The sequence below is a fragment of the Mobula birostris genome, chromosome 21 (assembly GCF_030028105.1).
Source record: "Mobula birostris isolate sMobBir1 chromosome 21, sMobBir1.hap1, whole genome shotgun sequence".
In the NCBI taxonomy this organism is placed as follows: domain Eukaryota; kingdom Metazoa; phylum Chordata; class Chondrichthyes; order Myliobatiformes; family Myliobatidae; genus Mobula; species Mobula birostris.
This window is the reverse complement of record NC_092390.1, coordinates 28,414,592-28,431,131: the sequence shown is the minus strand read 5'-3', so window position 1 is coordinate 28,431,131 and position 16,540 is coordinate 28,414,592. Positions and strand designations below refer to the sequence as shown.

At 39.1% G+C, this 16,540-nt stretch overlaps 1 protein-coding gene across 3 annotated transcripts in view; it reads right to left on the bottom strand.

Moving 5' to 3' along the window:
• ipmkb (inositol polyphosphate multikinase b) overlaps window positions 1–16,540 on the bottom strand; it is a 132,679-nt gene that overhangs the window by 39,801 nt on the left and 76,338 nt on the right. For all 3 annotated transcript variants that reach the window (XR_011882695.1, XR_011882696.1, XM_072239231.1), the window contains exon 5: window positions 8,754–8,835. Coding sequence is in view for 1 of the 3 variants with exons in the window: in XM_072239231.1 (XP_072095332.1) it covers window positions 8,754–8,835 (82 nt within the window). In the remaining 2 variants the exon portion in view is untranslated. The remainder of the gene's footprint in view (window positions 1–8,753; window positions 8,836–16,540) is intronic.

Sequence of the window (16,540 nt, the reverse complement as noted above, 5' to 3'; positions counted from 1 at the left end):
TTACTGGAGAGTGCTTGCGCCATGTTTTTGCCGAGAGTGCTTGCGTGAGATTTTCGCTACGGAGAATAGTTCAGGCAATGATTATGGAACAATATTTCTACTTTATATAGGCTGTGTATTTATCATATCATTCCTGCTTTTACTATATGCTACTGTTATTTTAGGTTTTGTGTGTTATTTGGCATGATTTGGTAGGTTATTTTTGGGTCTGCGGACACTCCCACAAAATTTTCCCATATAAATAATTGGTAATTGCTTCTTCGCTTTACGACATTCTGGCTTACGAACCGTTTCATAGGAACACTCTACCTTCGGATGGCGGGGGAAACCTGTATTACCCTTCAACGATCAGGTTCTTTAAAGGGGATAACTTCACTCGCCTATCACTGAATTGTTCCCACAACCTACGGACTCACTTTCAAGGGCAGTTCACCTCACGTTCTTGATATTTATTGCTTATTTATTTATTTACTGTCTCTTTTGTTTTGTGCCTGCAACTTATTTTTCTGTAAATTGGTTGTTGTCCACTTTAAGTGCCATTTTTCATTGATTTTATTGTGCTTCTTGTATCTACTGTGATTGCCCATAAGTAAATAAATTGTATATGGTGACATATATGTACTTTGATAACAAAATTTTCTTTGAACTTTGACCCGATAAAGGTATATAAAAAGATCTACAAGATCATGAGGGGCATTGACAGGGTGGAAGTACATAACCCTTTTCCCCAGGGAGGGAGGTGCTAAAAACAAGAGGGCATTGGTTTAAGAGGCAAGAGATTTAATAGGGCATCAGGAGCAGCTTCTTCATGCTAAGGGTGGTGCAATGAGCTGCCAGAAATAGTGGTTGCGGTGGGCACATTAGCAACATTTAAAAGCCATCTAGATTAAGTACATGAATAGGAGGGAGTTAGAGGCCTAAGGGCTAAATGCAGGCAGATGGGACTAGCTTGCTCAGTAACACAAATCAGCATGGACGAGTTGGGCCAAATGGCCTGTTTCCAAGCTGTAAAACTCTATGACTTTAAACAAGTTCCCCTGAGAATTCTGCCAAAACAACACATTCATCATAATGAACACTAAACCTATGAAGTTCAACACAGATCAACACCATCAGAGGGATGAACTTGTTCAAGATCCTGTATGAAAACAATCAGGGAGATTGCACACCTGAATCCCTCACAAGACCTAATTAATGCTACTATTCTCTAAATAGCCATCTTTCTACTTCACAGTTTAACTACACACCAGGGACCAATGAAAAATAATCTAATTTATGCATACATAAACATGCATAAGCAGGTTGAGTAGATAAAATTGATTTTGTTCAATACTGGTTTTTAAAATTAGCCATGTTTCTTCAAGCAGTTCGAGTTATCACAGCTCAATGTAGGTTACACAGAACCAAAGTGAAAACGTAGGAACTACTCAGTCAAGCAGCACCAGTGCAGAAAGAAAAAGTTAACATTTCCGTTCAATAAACACAAGAGATTCTGTGGATACTGGAAATCCAGAGCAACACACACAAAATGGTGGAGAAACTCAGCAGGTCAGTCAGCATCTGTGGAACTGAATTAGCAGTCGAGGTTTCGGGCCATGACCTTTCATCGGGACTGGAAAGCAAGGGGGAAAATATGAGAATAAAAAGGTTGGGGCAGGGGAAGAAGCATTAGCTAGAAGGTGATAGGGGAAGCCAGGTGGGTGGGGGGTGGTGAAGTAAGAAGTTGGTATGTGATGGTAGGAAAAGGCAAAGGGCTGGAGAAGAAGGAATCTGACAGGAGAGAAGAGTGGACCATGAGAGAAAGGGAAGGAAGAGCAACACCAGGGGGAGGCAACAGACAGGTGAGGAGAAGAGCTAAGAGACCAGAGTGGAGAATAGATGAAGAAAGAAGGCAAAGGAGAAATCAATGTTCATGCCATCAGGTTGTAGGCTACCTAGGCGGAATATGAGGTGTTGCTCCTCCACGCTGAGAGTGGCCTCAATGTGGCAGAAGAGAAGGCTATTGGTGGATGTGTCAGAATGGGAATGAGGATAGGAATTTAAATGACTGATAACCGGGAAATTCTGTTTTTGTGGATAGGGCAGAGGTGCTCAACAAAGTGGACCCCAATTTACATCGAGTCTTTTTGATGCCTTCTCATCATAAAAAGCCATCAAACTGAAACATTAACTCTGTTCCACTTCGTAAAAGTCCTGCAATATTCTGTTGAGAATTTCCAGCATTTTCTATTTGCTTCAGATTTCCAACATTCCAGGAAGCTTTTGAAAGGTCAAATCAGAATAACTTAGTGTTCTCGCTCTCTCCTCCTTCTATGCTGCACATTTCTTTTAATTTTTTTTTAATTTGTCAATATTAAGCTCATGTTTTCATATTTCTTAATTAACTTTATGGGACCAGACATTCATTGGGAAAGTGAGATTGAAGTAACAAAAAGAAAGTGGGTGGTTCATTAATCAAATTAAAAACTTTTGCTTTCCAATTTATGACTAACTCAGCTCTGATTTAAATAAAATATATTTTTATATCAACTGATTTTATTTTCCATATTGTTCAGTGCTGAGTGCAAAGTAACATTAAATATTAAGCTCTCAACTCTGGAAAAGCTGGACTAATGGCTTCCTTATAAAGCTAGACTATAGCACCACCTGTGGGCCATCATGAGCACAAGTTTGCCATTCAGGCCCCAGTACCGGTCCTACCATTCTAAGAAAGATCCTAGCTGATTCTTTACCTCAGTGTCACTTTCCCGGATTGCCATCATAACCCTGGATTCTCTTATTATCTAAAAATCTTTTAATTATTTGAAAATCTATTATCATCTAAAAATCTACTGACCATTATCTAAAAATTTATTGATCCCTATTTGCATATACACAGCAAGTGTGCCACCTTAAAGCCTGGTTTATACTTCTGCGTTAACTGGACGCCGTAACCTACGCGCGTTGGGAGCATTTATACCTGTGCGTTGGTGTGTCTGCGTTGCTCAGCAATTCGCGCAAGTCACGCATGCGCACTCACCTGCCCGCGCAAGGCTTCATGGTCATGGTTGTCTTGGGGTAACAAGACGCGATCGTCTTTTTTCGTGCGAAATGTGTCCTCCATAATTTCGGAGGTCTGTAAAGCTTTATGGAAAGCATTGCAGCCAGAGTTCCTTCCCTGCCCTTCAGTCACCCAATGGGAAGTTACTGCAGCATAGGATGACATGCGATGCTACCAAGCGGACCAATCACAGTTGTTGCGTTCTGCGTTGCCGCGACACGCGGTTACATTTTGGGAGAGGTGCGTGTCGCAGCAACGCAAGCTCTTGCATAGGGCTCCGCGTCGGCTTTGCAGCGACGCAGACCTTATGGCAATGCGTTGACACAGAAGTATAAATCAGCCTTAAACCTCTAGATAGAGAACTTCTAACTTTCACAACCCTCAAGGTAAAGACATTTCTTCTCTTCCATTAGTTCTAAACTCCAGTATCCCCAACCTGGTGAATACTCTCTCTGCATTTGCCTTGTGAACAAGGAAGAAGAGGAAGCCTTCACCTAGGTCTTAGCACAGATTTCATATGAACTCTCTGAAACCAATGTTGTTTACATGTGTGCTGCCACCTGGGCTTTCCCTCCACCCTGACCCAGCATTTCACCATATGCAGATACAGCCTCTGAATTAATTTCAGTGTCCTTCTGAACTGGTAGCTGGCAGTTAAAGAATGGTGATAGGTGAGTGAAGAAGGTGTAATGCAATATACAATAGATGAGGCTACAGGAAAGGCTGATGGGAGTATGCACTTTATAAAAATCTACTAACCACAATCATTCACAAGGTTACTGGATCAGCTTGATAGTACCTTGGGACCTGCCTCCAGAGCCCCACACAATCCTCCACAGAAGGCAAGGCTGGAGACAGAGTTTTTGCCTTTGTCAAATCCTGTCATTTCTTCTTACACTTGAAGCCATTTAAGAATATTCAAAGTAGTGCAAAGGATCAGAATCAGATTTATATATCATAAAATCTGTTCTTTTGCAGCAGCAGTACAGTACAATACATGAAATACTCAATAAATTGCAAAAAGAAATATTTATTAAAAGATTAAATAAGTAGTTCAAAAAGCAAATATAGCGAGGAAATGTTCATGGGTTCATTGCCCATTCAGAAATCTGATGGCGGAAGGGAAAAACTGTCAATAAAACATTGAATGGGAATAAAATGACAAATCATTTAAACGTTTTAATAAAACTAGAACTAAAATGCCTTGAAATACTTAAAAATTATTTTTAAATCTTTAAGGAATTTGATGTAAAAAAAATTCCATTCCCACTGGCTGAGTATCATTGTTGAAATAATGATGACCCTTAAAACATTCTAAGTTTGCCTGAGCATAGGATAGAAGGTGATTCCATAATGAGAGTCTGGGAAATCACAATACTATGTTCTACCACTCGATATGCTGAGTCCAATGACGGAATAAAGGGATGTGGGATTAGAATACGAAAGTAGCAGTGAGTCATGAGTTTACTGAATGGCAAAGGAGCACAAGGATTTGAATGATCTATTTCTGTTGCTCAAGCTTAGGCACTTTTGTCCTTGATGATGACCAACCATTTTGCTGTTCAACGCTACCCTCTGGGATGTTGATGGTGGGAAAATCATGCATTCCAATGTTATCTCTATTGATGGAAATTATCACTGTCTGGGATGTTTGTGGCACAAGTGTCACTTGCCATTAATCAGACAATGCCAAAATTATTTTTTGGTCTTGCTGCATGAAGCATGGCCTGCTTCATTTGTTGAGTCAAAAATTATGCAATCATCAGGGAACATCCTCTTTTTGATCTTTAGATGAAAGGAAGAAGCTAAAGAACAGTAAAGTAGCTTTTCCGATAAATGTATCATGAAAAGTTAGAAATCAAACAATCTTAAGTTGTATAGATGGGGAAGGTACAGAGAAAAGAAATGGCAAGATAACAAGGCAAAGACCAGAGAGATCAAATTGCACAAGTGGTAGTGGTGCTGGCTGAAAGAGAATGGTGAAGATCTGTCTGGAAAAGGTACGAATGAAATGTGAAAAAGCAGGACAGGAAGAAAAGAAAGATGAAGGCAAGAAAGTGAGACATGACAATGGAATGCTTCAATATCTAAATTTATTTATTTAGTGATACAGCATAGAGTAGGCCCTTCAAGCCATTTTGCCTCAGCAACCCCACAATCCTGATTAATCCTAACCTAATCAGGGGACAATTTACAATGACAATTAACCAAGGAAACCCAAGCATTCCATGGGGAGAACGTACAGAGACTTCTTACAAAAGGTGCCAGAATTGAATTCCAAACTCTAGAACACCCCGAGCTATAATAGCATTACGCTAACCACTACGCTCTTATTGAATCATTTAATGTTGAAACCAGAAGGCCAGAAAGTGCTCACCTCTAGATGAGCTGCTGCTTTTTGAGCTTTTATCAGCCTGGTTAGTAGGGAGAAAAGACAAAGAAATCAAAGGAGGAGTTCAGAATTAAACAGGCAACTGGAAGCTCATGGCCATCCTCGTGGACTGAACTGTGGTGTTCCACAAAGTGGTTAATCAAACCCACTCTCCTAGTCTCCAACCAAAGAACTTCCCTCTTGTTCTCCTTGCCCTGCCTCACATTCTGCAATTTAGAGCTTGCTTTGTTTCTAATTTTCCCAATTCTGTGGAAAAAGGTTATCCACTTTAAAAAAATTACCTGTTTCGCTGCCTGACCTGCTGAGAAATTCGAGCAACTTTTTTTTTAAAAAACGATACCAGCACGTCAATTGGGAACTCATTAGTCAATTTTCAGTGCAAGAATGATAGATGGTAGTACAATTTTTTTTAACACAAATCTCAACAAAAAGGAAAATATTTGCACTGTAGTAGGAGTGTTTAGATTTCCGTTGTAAAAATATGCTAACAGGAAGCCAGATTTCATCACAAATGCAAATAATTCCACTCTAGTTACAGGGATTGCTACTGAGATTGAGCCAACCAGTGAGCATTTTTTAAGCAGTGAGCAAAAGGAGAATATAAAATAATAATGGAAATAAAATAAAGAAACAATTTTCCCTTTTTGTGGGAACTAACAAAAAAAGCTGAGAAAATAATCCCAAAAATAATCTCAACATGGAACGGACAGACCCCAAACATCTGTGAAGTCAAAGTATTTATAGATTTAATCCACAGATTTCATGCATATTGTACTTTTTTAATGTAGCAAAATCCCTGCACTATAACCTATGTACTTTTCACTTAACTAGTGATAATTTTTGATTAAATTAATAGTAATTTCAAAGCCACATAAATTACTCACACTGTCAGTAGTTTTCAAAAAATATTCTAACCCAAAGTCTCAGCTTCATCTCCATACAACACTTAAAAATAACAATCCAAGTTTTCTGACTCACAGAATTATTCATTGTTCAAAATATTTAATGATTAACTTTTGGAAAGTATTCATTTATTTCTGACCACTGCCTGATTCTTTTTCTAATCATGCTGTGATGGATATCTCATGGATAATGAAGAATGTGGTCATCTCATTACCAATTAAACTGAAGTTGTCTATAGCAGTATTTTTGTAACATGGAGTTTCCAAACCAATTGACATACCATTGGCAGCATCAAATATCAGAATATTCTTTCAGGAAAGTTAGCAAAACAGGATCAAACAAAAACAATTAAGACAAAAAAAAAGACTAGGTTGTCTTAAGCAGTTATAATGCTGTATTAATCACTACTAATGCACCTTTAAGTAAATCTACTGCCATTATTCACTTAAGTGTGGGTAAGTGTGGGCATGCAGTTTTATTTTGTTCATTGTAGTTGGTCCTCTTAATTCTACAAGGATTTCATTGATCTGTTGAGGACACCACATCCAATGCTTTCTGTAAAACCAAGCTGGTCATATCTATTGGATTATACTCTTTCACTAATCATATTAATTTTTGAAAGTTTTTTTTAAAAAAAGGATATTTTCTACCAGTCATGCCTTCATAACAGCTTCATGATGCAGTTTGCTAATATTCCTTTATCAAATGAATAATCAAAAATATTTGTATTTGTAATAATTTTAGAATGCATTCAACTAGAAGTTTAGATGACTGCTGTAAACAATTACCTTGTTGCCATAGTCTAACACTGTATATAGGTAAGAACACTTTCAGCACAGCTTTGTGAGCCAAAGGGCCTGTATTGTGCTGTAGGTTTTCTATGTTTCTAAAAAAGATGCTATACTGAGAAACTGGCACGTATACTTTCAATGACAATTCTAACTAATGTTAGTTTATTGTACATTCCAGTTTTTCACACAGTAATTATCGACTAGCATGGAGAAGACTTGGTTAAATAAATCCAGTTAATATCCAAAACATACTGTGGAGGAGAAGATGGCGACGTGACGCAGTGCGCAGCGGCCACTCCGGTGAATGGTATCTGTAATCTGTCAAGTAGGTGCCGTGCACAATCCTGATTTGATGGAGACAGACATGAGAGAATGGAGGAACATCTGAAATGCCTTTTTTGCTGCCACTGCTACTGTGTGATCCAGAATCTCCAGAGGAGAAGGCCCCGAGTCCTCAACTTTGCTTGTTGCTCGGCGGCTGGAGCAGGATCGAAGCTCTCAGCAGAGATGGTGCTCGGTGTCGGAGGCTCGAAGTTTTCGGACGGACTCAGAGTGGGCTATGGTTGGGTGCTTCCAAAGCATCGGCATTTGTCAGCACCTGGAGGTTTATGGCAGGGAGAGTTTCTCCCTTTTGCCGCCTGCTATCGGGACTATCAGGAGTCAATCGGAACTTTAAGACTTTTTTTTACCGTGTCCATGGTCTGCTCTTTATCAAATTATGGTATTGCTTTGCACTGCTGTAACTATATGTTATAATTATGTGGTCTTGTCAGTGTTAGTCTTTGGTTTGTCCTGTTTTTTTTGTGATATCACTCTGGAGGAACATTGTATCATTTCTTAATGCATGCATTTCTAAATGACAATAAACGAGGACTGAGTGTCCTCATAATCTAAGATCTAAGATACTGCTCTCTCTGCAATAAGGTACTAATGTTAATGTGGGCAAGACTGAGGTCAGATATCATGAAGGTAAATAACAAGCTTAGAATACGAACATGGAAAATAATTGACAATACAAGATTCCACAGGACTTTAGACCCTTGGAACAACCGTATGAGCATGAACCATTTTAGTTTAAGGAGATGTTTTCAAAGCATTTCTGTATCTATGTTGTGAGACATGTGTACCATGGAACAAGGCTTTTGTGTTTTTTTAAATGAGTGTTTAATATACAACATCTGAGCATTTTTTAGAAATAATAATGGTGTTTGTGGTGAGGATCCAGTACAAGCATGCATTAAAACTTGACTACTCCTTGTTTTAGTATTGGGGAATTCGTAATTCAATAGACCTACCTTTTCCCTTTCACATGTATTCTTAATCAAACTTTAGTTTTAAAGACTGTTTATTCTTCCCCTTCCTTTCCAGTGCTGATAAAGAATCTTAACCTGAAACGTCGAATATGCCTCTCCACAGATGCTGCCTGATCTGCTGAGTTCCTCCACATTTTTTAGTTTCACAACTCTGCAGTCCAGTACTTATTTCAGTTCAGTAATAATTATGAAGCTTGTGGAGAAGGCTCATAAACAAGATGTATTTATCATTGAGTTCCATTATAATCTTAGCTTACATAAAAGAATCTCATATAGGTGCATGATGTTTAAAAAAATTAAGATTAGAATCTCACCATCTTTCAAAGTTTCCTTTGTTAAGCCTCTTCCATAGTGCTGATCATATGCCACATAGCTATCAGATGAAAACTGGTAGACCTGGACAGAAAAATTAAAAATAGAATCAAATGCCAGCATTTATTTCAATTAACACGATAAGCTGAATGCCAATCATTTGTTAACCATTTAAACAGAAACCATTAAAATTTACATAAGATGTTTCAGCAAAAATATTTCAATGCTCAAATGCACTCAGTAAGATAAGGGAGGACTGAGACCAAGACAAAGGATTTATTCATGAATCCTTCAGTTTCAGATGGGTAAACTTGAATTCCCATCAGTTCAACTGAACTGATATTTCAATCAGATGCATAGCCACACTGCCTGATGTGCACCGAAACTTTGCAGTGAAACCAGTGCTTTGACATGTTGATAGAACCTCATGTAACACACAGTGCTATCAGTTACACCAGTGCTACCACACTTCAAAACACAAATTAATGCAAGAAATTAACTCTTCTGGTCTACTGCTCTAAAATCACAGCTTGAAAAGCAGCACTTCATAAGCCTATGGAGAATTCCCTGTGTTACAAAAGGCTACAAGATAGGAATATGAATTATGAAACAAAACACTGGAGAACAAATTATCTTGACCCACTCTCCTGGAATTAGTACAGGTAGCAGCTATTCAACTCAACAAGTCTGAACAATCCCCATTTTCCCTCTAGCCTTCATCATTAATTTTGCTTCTTAAGTGTTAACCAATTTGCCACTGAAAGCCATCATTGAACATAATAAACATGAAATGGTTTTCTGGTCCCTCATGCTAGCCCCACAATTCAGAAAGACATCGACTGCCCACCTAACTTGGTGTTACTTACCTGCACTAACTTCAAACTCCTTGGTTTCTTTTCAAAAAATCCATCACTCTGTTGTGAATAGATGGAGCCTCAACCACCTTCTTGGACAGAGAATTTCAAAAACTGCCCACATAATGGAAGAAAAATTTCTTCTCATCTGTCCTGAATAGCTCCTTATCTTGAGTCTTTGATCACAGGATCTAAATACCTTTGCAAGGGGAAATACCATTCCTCCATCCACATCACAATATCTATAACAATTTTGCAAGTTTCACTGAGATCACCACTCATTCTGCTAAACGCAAAAAAGTTAGGTCCAGTGTGCTTAGTGTCTCACAGAAAACAACCTCCCAGTCCTAGGAACTAATCTGGTGAAGTACCTTAGGGCATGGGATTGTTCCAAGGGCATGAAAACTTGCTCACAATATTCCAGAGGGAGTCTTGCCAAAGTCCCATATAATTTTAGTACAATGCCTCTGCTTTTGTGCTCAAGTCCTTTTGCAGTCTTCCAAACAGCATGCTGTGTCCACATATACATTGCGTCTTGCGTCAAGGCACCCTTCTGAACATCAAAGATTTTTGTTCTCTTACCATTCAAAAAAATATTTTCCATTTTATTCACCCAAAGTGTGTGACCTCGCATTTACACACATTGCATTCTATCTTCCATGACCTCACCCATTTACTTACCTGGTCTACACAGCGCCTTGAAAAAGTATTTAGTCGTCACAATAATTTCCATGTTTTACTGTCTCATTTTCTAAATTTAAAATATATTGAAGTAGCTAATCTATAAAACACTGTACTGTATGTCAAATCAAAAGAAACATTTCAAAACCTGTCAACAATTCACAAAAAATCAAAACCAAACTTATGAGGCGTTAAAAGTATTCATTCCCTTTGTAATTACTATACTAACTTTTCTCAGATGCAATACTGTATATTACCTTACCGACTCACCTAATTTTTTGATGTAGAAAATTGGAGAATCACCTGCTTTCAATGAATTCATCAGAATAAATATCCCCTCTCTCCGTAAGATTCAAAAGTATGACAGATTTTCAATAGACCACCCAAAATGAAAACAAGAGAGCATTCATGACAAGTCAAGAAAATAATAACAGAGAAGCACAAATCTAGGTAAGGGTACAAAACCATCTCAAAGGCACTGAACATTACTTGGAGCTGATTCCAGTCTATTTTCAAAAAGTGGAAAAAATAGGAAACTACAGCCACACTGCTGAGGTCAGGCTGTCCCTTTAAACTTGCTGAAGAACAGCACCTGTAAGAGATGATACTGTGACACCAACAGTCACTCTGAGTGAGCTGCAGAAGTCAGTGGCTGAAACTGGAGATGAAGCTTATGGCTCCACAATCTCTAAGGCCTTGCACAAAAAAAATGGTATTTATGGAAAAGTGGCAAGGAAGGAGGCCTGGCTAAAAAAAAATATCCTTGCCCATGAAGTCTTTGCATGGTGTCACTCAGAAGATACTGCAAAAATATGGACCACAAATGTCATGTGGTTGGATGAGACAAAAAAGTGGAACTTCTTGGCCTCAACAGAAAGGAGTACATGTGGGATGAATCTAATACCACACATCAGCTGGTAACACCAGCCCTACTGAAAAGTATGGTGGAGGTAGCATCATGCTATTGGGATGCTTTTCATAGCAGGGACTGGAAATCTGGTCAGGATTGATAGGAAGATGAATGCAGCTAAATAGACAGATCCTGGATTTAAAAAAACCTGCTGGCCTCTGCCAGAAAGTTCAAACTGAGGAGGAAGTTTGCCTCTCAGCAAGACTGTGACCCAAAGCACACTGTCAAGAGCAAGCATGGAGTGGCTTCAAATGAAGAAAATTGATGTCCTCGAGTGGCCCAGCCTGAGTTCAGACTTTAACTTGATCGTACGTCTCTGGCAAGACCTCTAGGCTGCTCCCCAACTAATCTGGTACAATTTGAGCAATTTTACAAGGAGGAATGGGCAAATTTTGCTGTATCATGTCATGCAAAGCTAATGGAGACTTAACTAAAAAGATTACTGGCTGCAACAGCTGCAAGAGGTAGTTCAACTTGAACTGCTAACATTACAGTTACTGAATTTGCAATTTTTCATATTTTACAATTTTCCATTTATAACCATATAACAACTACAGCACAGAAACAGTTCCTTTCCTGTCCATATAACTATCCAATTTAACTTTAAATGACAACATTGAACCTGCCTCAACCACTTCTGCTGGAAGCTCGTTCCACACAGCTACCACTCTCTGAGTAAAGAAGTTCCCCCTAATGTTACCCCTAAACTTTTGTCCGTTAACTCTCAACTCATGTCCTCTTGTTTGAATCTCCCCCACTCTTAATGGAAAAAGCCTATCCATGTCAACTCTATCTATCCCCCTCATAATTTTAAATACCTCTATCAAGTCCCCCGTCAACCTATGTTCCAAAGAATAAAGACCCAACTTGTTCAACCTTTCTCTGTAATTTAGATGAAACTCAGGCAACATTCTAGCAAATCTTCTCTGTACTCTCTCAATTTTGTTGACATCTTTCCTATAATTCGGTGACCAAAACTGTACACAATACTCCAAATTTGGCCTTACCAATGCCTTGTACAATTTCAACATTACGTCCCAACTCCTATACTCAATGCTCTAATTTACAAAGGCCAGCATACCAAAAGGTTTCTTCACCACCCTATCCACATGAGATTCCACCTTCAGGGAACTATGCACCGTTATTCCTAGATCCCTCTGTTCTACTGCATTCTTCAATGCCCTACCACTTACCATGCACGTCCTATTTTGATTAGTCCTACCAAAATGTAGCACCTCACATTTATCAGCATTAAACCTCATCTGCCATCTTTCAGCTCACTCTTCTAACTGGCCTAAATCTCTCTGCAAGCTTTGAAAACCTACTTTATTATCCACAACTCCTTAGTATCATCTGCATACTTACTAAACCAATTTACCGCCCCATCATCCAGATCATTAATATATATGAAAAACAACACTGGACCCAGTACAGGTCCCTGAGGCACACCACACCACTCACCGGCCTCCAATCTGACAAACTGTTATCCACCACTACTCTTTGGTGTTTCCCATCCAGTTACTGCAGAATCCATTTTACTATTTCAATATTAATAACTAACGATTGAACCTTCCGAACTAACCTTCCGTGTGGAACCTTGTCAAAGGCCTTACTGAAGTCCATATAGACAACATCCACTGCTTTACCCTCGTCAACTTTCCTAATAACCTCTTCAAAAAATTCAATAAGGTTTGTCAAACATGACCTTCCACGCACAAATCCATGTTGATTGTTCCTAATCAGACCCTGTCTATCCAAATAATTATATATACCATCTCTAAGAATACTTTCCATCAATTTACCCACCACTGACGTCAAACTCACAGGCCGGTAATTGCTAGGTTTACTCTTAGAACCCTTTTTAAACAATGGAACAACATGAGCAATACACCAATCCTCCGGCACCATCCCCGTTTCTAATGACATTTGAAATATTTCTGTCACAGCCCCTGTTATTTCCACACTAACTTCCCTCAAGGTCCTAGGGAATATCCTGTCAGGACCCGGAGACTTATCCACTTTCATATTCCTTAAAAGCGCCAGTACTTCCTCTTCTTTAATTATCATAGTTTCCATAACTACCCTACTTGTTTCCCTTACCTTACACAATTCAATATCCTTCTCCTTAGTGAATACCGAAGAAAAGAAATTGTTCAAAATCTCCCTCATCTCTTTTGGCTCCACACATAGCCTTCCACTCTGATTCTCTAAGGGACCAATTTTATCCCTCACTATCCTTTTGCTATTAATATAACTGTAGAAACCCTTTGGATTTATTTTCACCTTACTTGCCAAAGCAACCTCATATCTTCTTTTAGATTTCCTAATTTCTTTCTTAAGATCCTTTTAAACTCTTTATATTCCTCGAGCACCTCATTTACTCCAAGCTGCCTATATTTATTGTAGATCTCTCTCTTTTTCCAAACCAAGATTTCAATATCCCTTGAAAACCATGGCTCTCTCAAACTTTTAACCTTTCCTTTCAACCTAACAGGAACATAAAGATCCTGTACCCTCAAAATTTCACCTTTAAATGACCTCCATTTCTCTATTACATCCTTCCCATAAAACAAATTGTCCCAATCCACTCCTTCTAAATCCTTTCACATCTCCTCAAAGTTAGCCTTTCTCCAATCAAAAATCTCAACCCTGGGTCCAGTCCTATCCTTCTCCATAATTATATTGAAACTAATGGCATTGTGATCACTGGACCCGAAGTGCTCCCCAACACATACCTCTGTCACTTGACCTATCTCATTCCCTAACAGGAGATCCAACACTGCCCCTTCTCTAGTTGGTACTTCTAAGCATTGCTGCAAAAAACGAGCTTGCACACATTTTACAAACTCCAAACCATCCAGCCTTTTTACAGAATGGGCTTCCCAGTCTATGTGTGGAAAATTAAAATCTCCCACAATCACAACCTTGTGCTTACTACAAATATCTGCTATCTCCTTACAAATTTGCTCCTCCAATTCTCGCTCCCCATTAGGTCTATAATACACCCCTATAAGTGTTACTACACCTTTCCCATTCCTCAATTCCACCCAAATAGCCTCCCTAGACGAGTCCTCTAATCTATCCTGCCAAAGCACTGCTGTAATATTTTCTCTGACAAGCAATGCAACACCTCCCCCTCTTGCCCCTCCTATTCTATCACACCTGAAGCAACAAAATCCAGGAATATTTAGTTGCCAATCACACTCTGCCTGCAACCATGTTTCACTAATAGCTACAACATCGTATTTCCAGGTATCAATCCATGCTCTAAGCTCATCCACCTTTCTTAATGCTCCAAGCATTAAAATAGATGCATTTAAGAAACTCTCCACCTCTTACTCTCTGTCTATCCCTAATGGTGCAAGCAACTTTGTTATCTTTTTCTTCCTTCTCCCTTACATCTTCAGTCTGAGTGCTCCCGTTCTGTCCCCTGCCTATCCTCCCTCACACACTGTCTACTAGCTTTCTCTATTTGTGAACTAACCACCTCTCTCCTTGTCTCTTCAATTTGATTCCCACCCCCCAACCATTCTAGTTTAAAGTCTCCCCAGTAGCCTTCGCAAATCTCCCCGCCAGGATATGGTCCCCCCAGGATTCAAGTGCAACCCATACTTTTTGTACAGGTCACACCCGTGCCAAAAGAGGTCCCAATGATCCTGGAATTTGAATCCCTGCCCCCTGCTCCAATCCCTCAGCCACACATTTATCCTCCACCTCATTCCATTCCTACTCTCACTGTCGCGTGGCACAGGCAGTAATCCCGAGATTACCACCTTTGCAGTCCTTCTTCTCAACTCCCTTCCTAACTCCCTATATTCTCCTTTCAGGACCTCTTCCCTTTTCCTACCTATGTCATTGGTACCTATATGTACCACGACCTCTGGCTCCTCACCCTCCCACTTCAGAATATCTTGGCCTCTACTGTGAAAAAAGAAGCATGTGATTCCCAAATAAAAACAGTCATATAAATTGATCAAAATCCATGGGTGTAATACTCACTTATGTGACCAAAGGGTTGGGGGTTGAATACTTTTGCAAGGCACTGTATCCCCTTAAAGCAGGGGTTTCCAACCTGGGGTACACAGATTCCTTGCTTAATGGTATTGATCCATGGCATAAAAAATAGCTTGGGAACCCCTGCCTTAAAAGCTCTTTATATTCCATACTTCTGTATCATCAGCAAACATACACATACCAACTTAATGTCCTTAACTAAATGTGTATGCAACCCCCTATGAGGCACTGCATTCTAAATTATCAACAGTTATTATGCTCCAATCCTCTCAAGCACATCAGCCTCAACCTTATGGATCGAAACCATGTTTATGATTGCAATACACGTTCTTGGCAGCTGGATCCTTCTGACTCCACTATAACCCATGAGTAACAAGAGGAGGTGCTTCAGCACCACTTCAATGATAAGTGGCTGAAGCACTTCCAATGCTCATCCTGCCTTACAAGAAACTTGCAGAAGTAGCTTTGTCCATAGTTTATGGGGTGACCTTTGCACCATAACTCCAGAAACCAATATGGTGCATGTAGACTCCACTGGTGTCATTTACTAAGGCAAACAGAGGTGGCGGTATAGAAAAATAACATCCTTCATTGAAGGCAGTTCAATGCCCAACAGCAGTGAGGGGCAAATCATTATATTGAAGGTCATCCTGCAAAGTATCCTGGGCTCTGAAAGGCATCACCAATCTCTAACCTAATTCTAATGTTAAAATGTATCAACTGATTTTCTGCACCAAGAATTATGCCGATGTGTATTTAGGAACAACTGGTGAGGATAATTTGGAGACCAAGAAATGGAAAGGAAAATATAAAGTAGTACAAAATCTAAACTAAAGGAGGTTCTGAATTAAAGCTTTACTACTAATCAAGAAGCAGAGGAATTCAGCTCATGCAATTGTAAATCTTAGACTACTGGAACTGTATTTGAATGCCTCAGGTAGTAAATGATATTTGAACAAATTATTGTAGAAATCATTACAGCATTAGTCCACAGTATCAGTACAATTAAGAGTAAATTGGGATAAGAGACACTAAATTACTTGTAAGTCTGTGATAAATAACATGATTAATTATTCAAAAAATGATAATGCTAGGAAAGATTCAAATCAGAGTACTTACTGAAAGCCATGCATCTAGACAATACAACTGAACCAATTGTCAATGACTGCTCAGATAATATTGACGATTTTCAAAACCACAGTATATCTGTGGAATTCACCATCAAACATAATCACAGCATGGTCATTTTCATCTGAATTATCTATTTTGTAATAAATTTCAGAGCACTGAACAGTTAATAGATCCTCATGCATTCTTAATTAGTCATTAG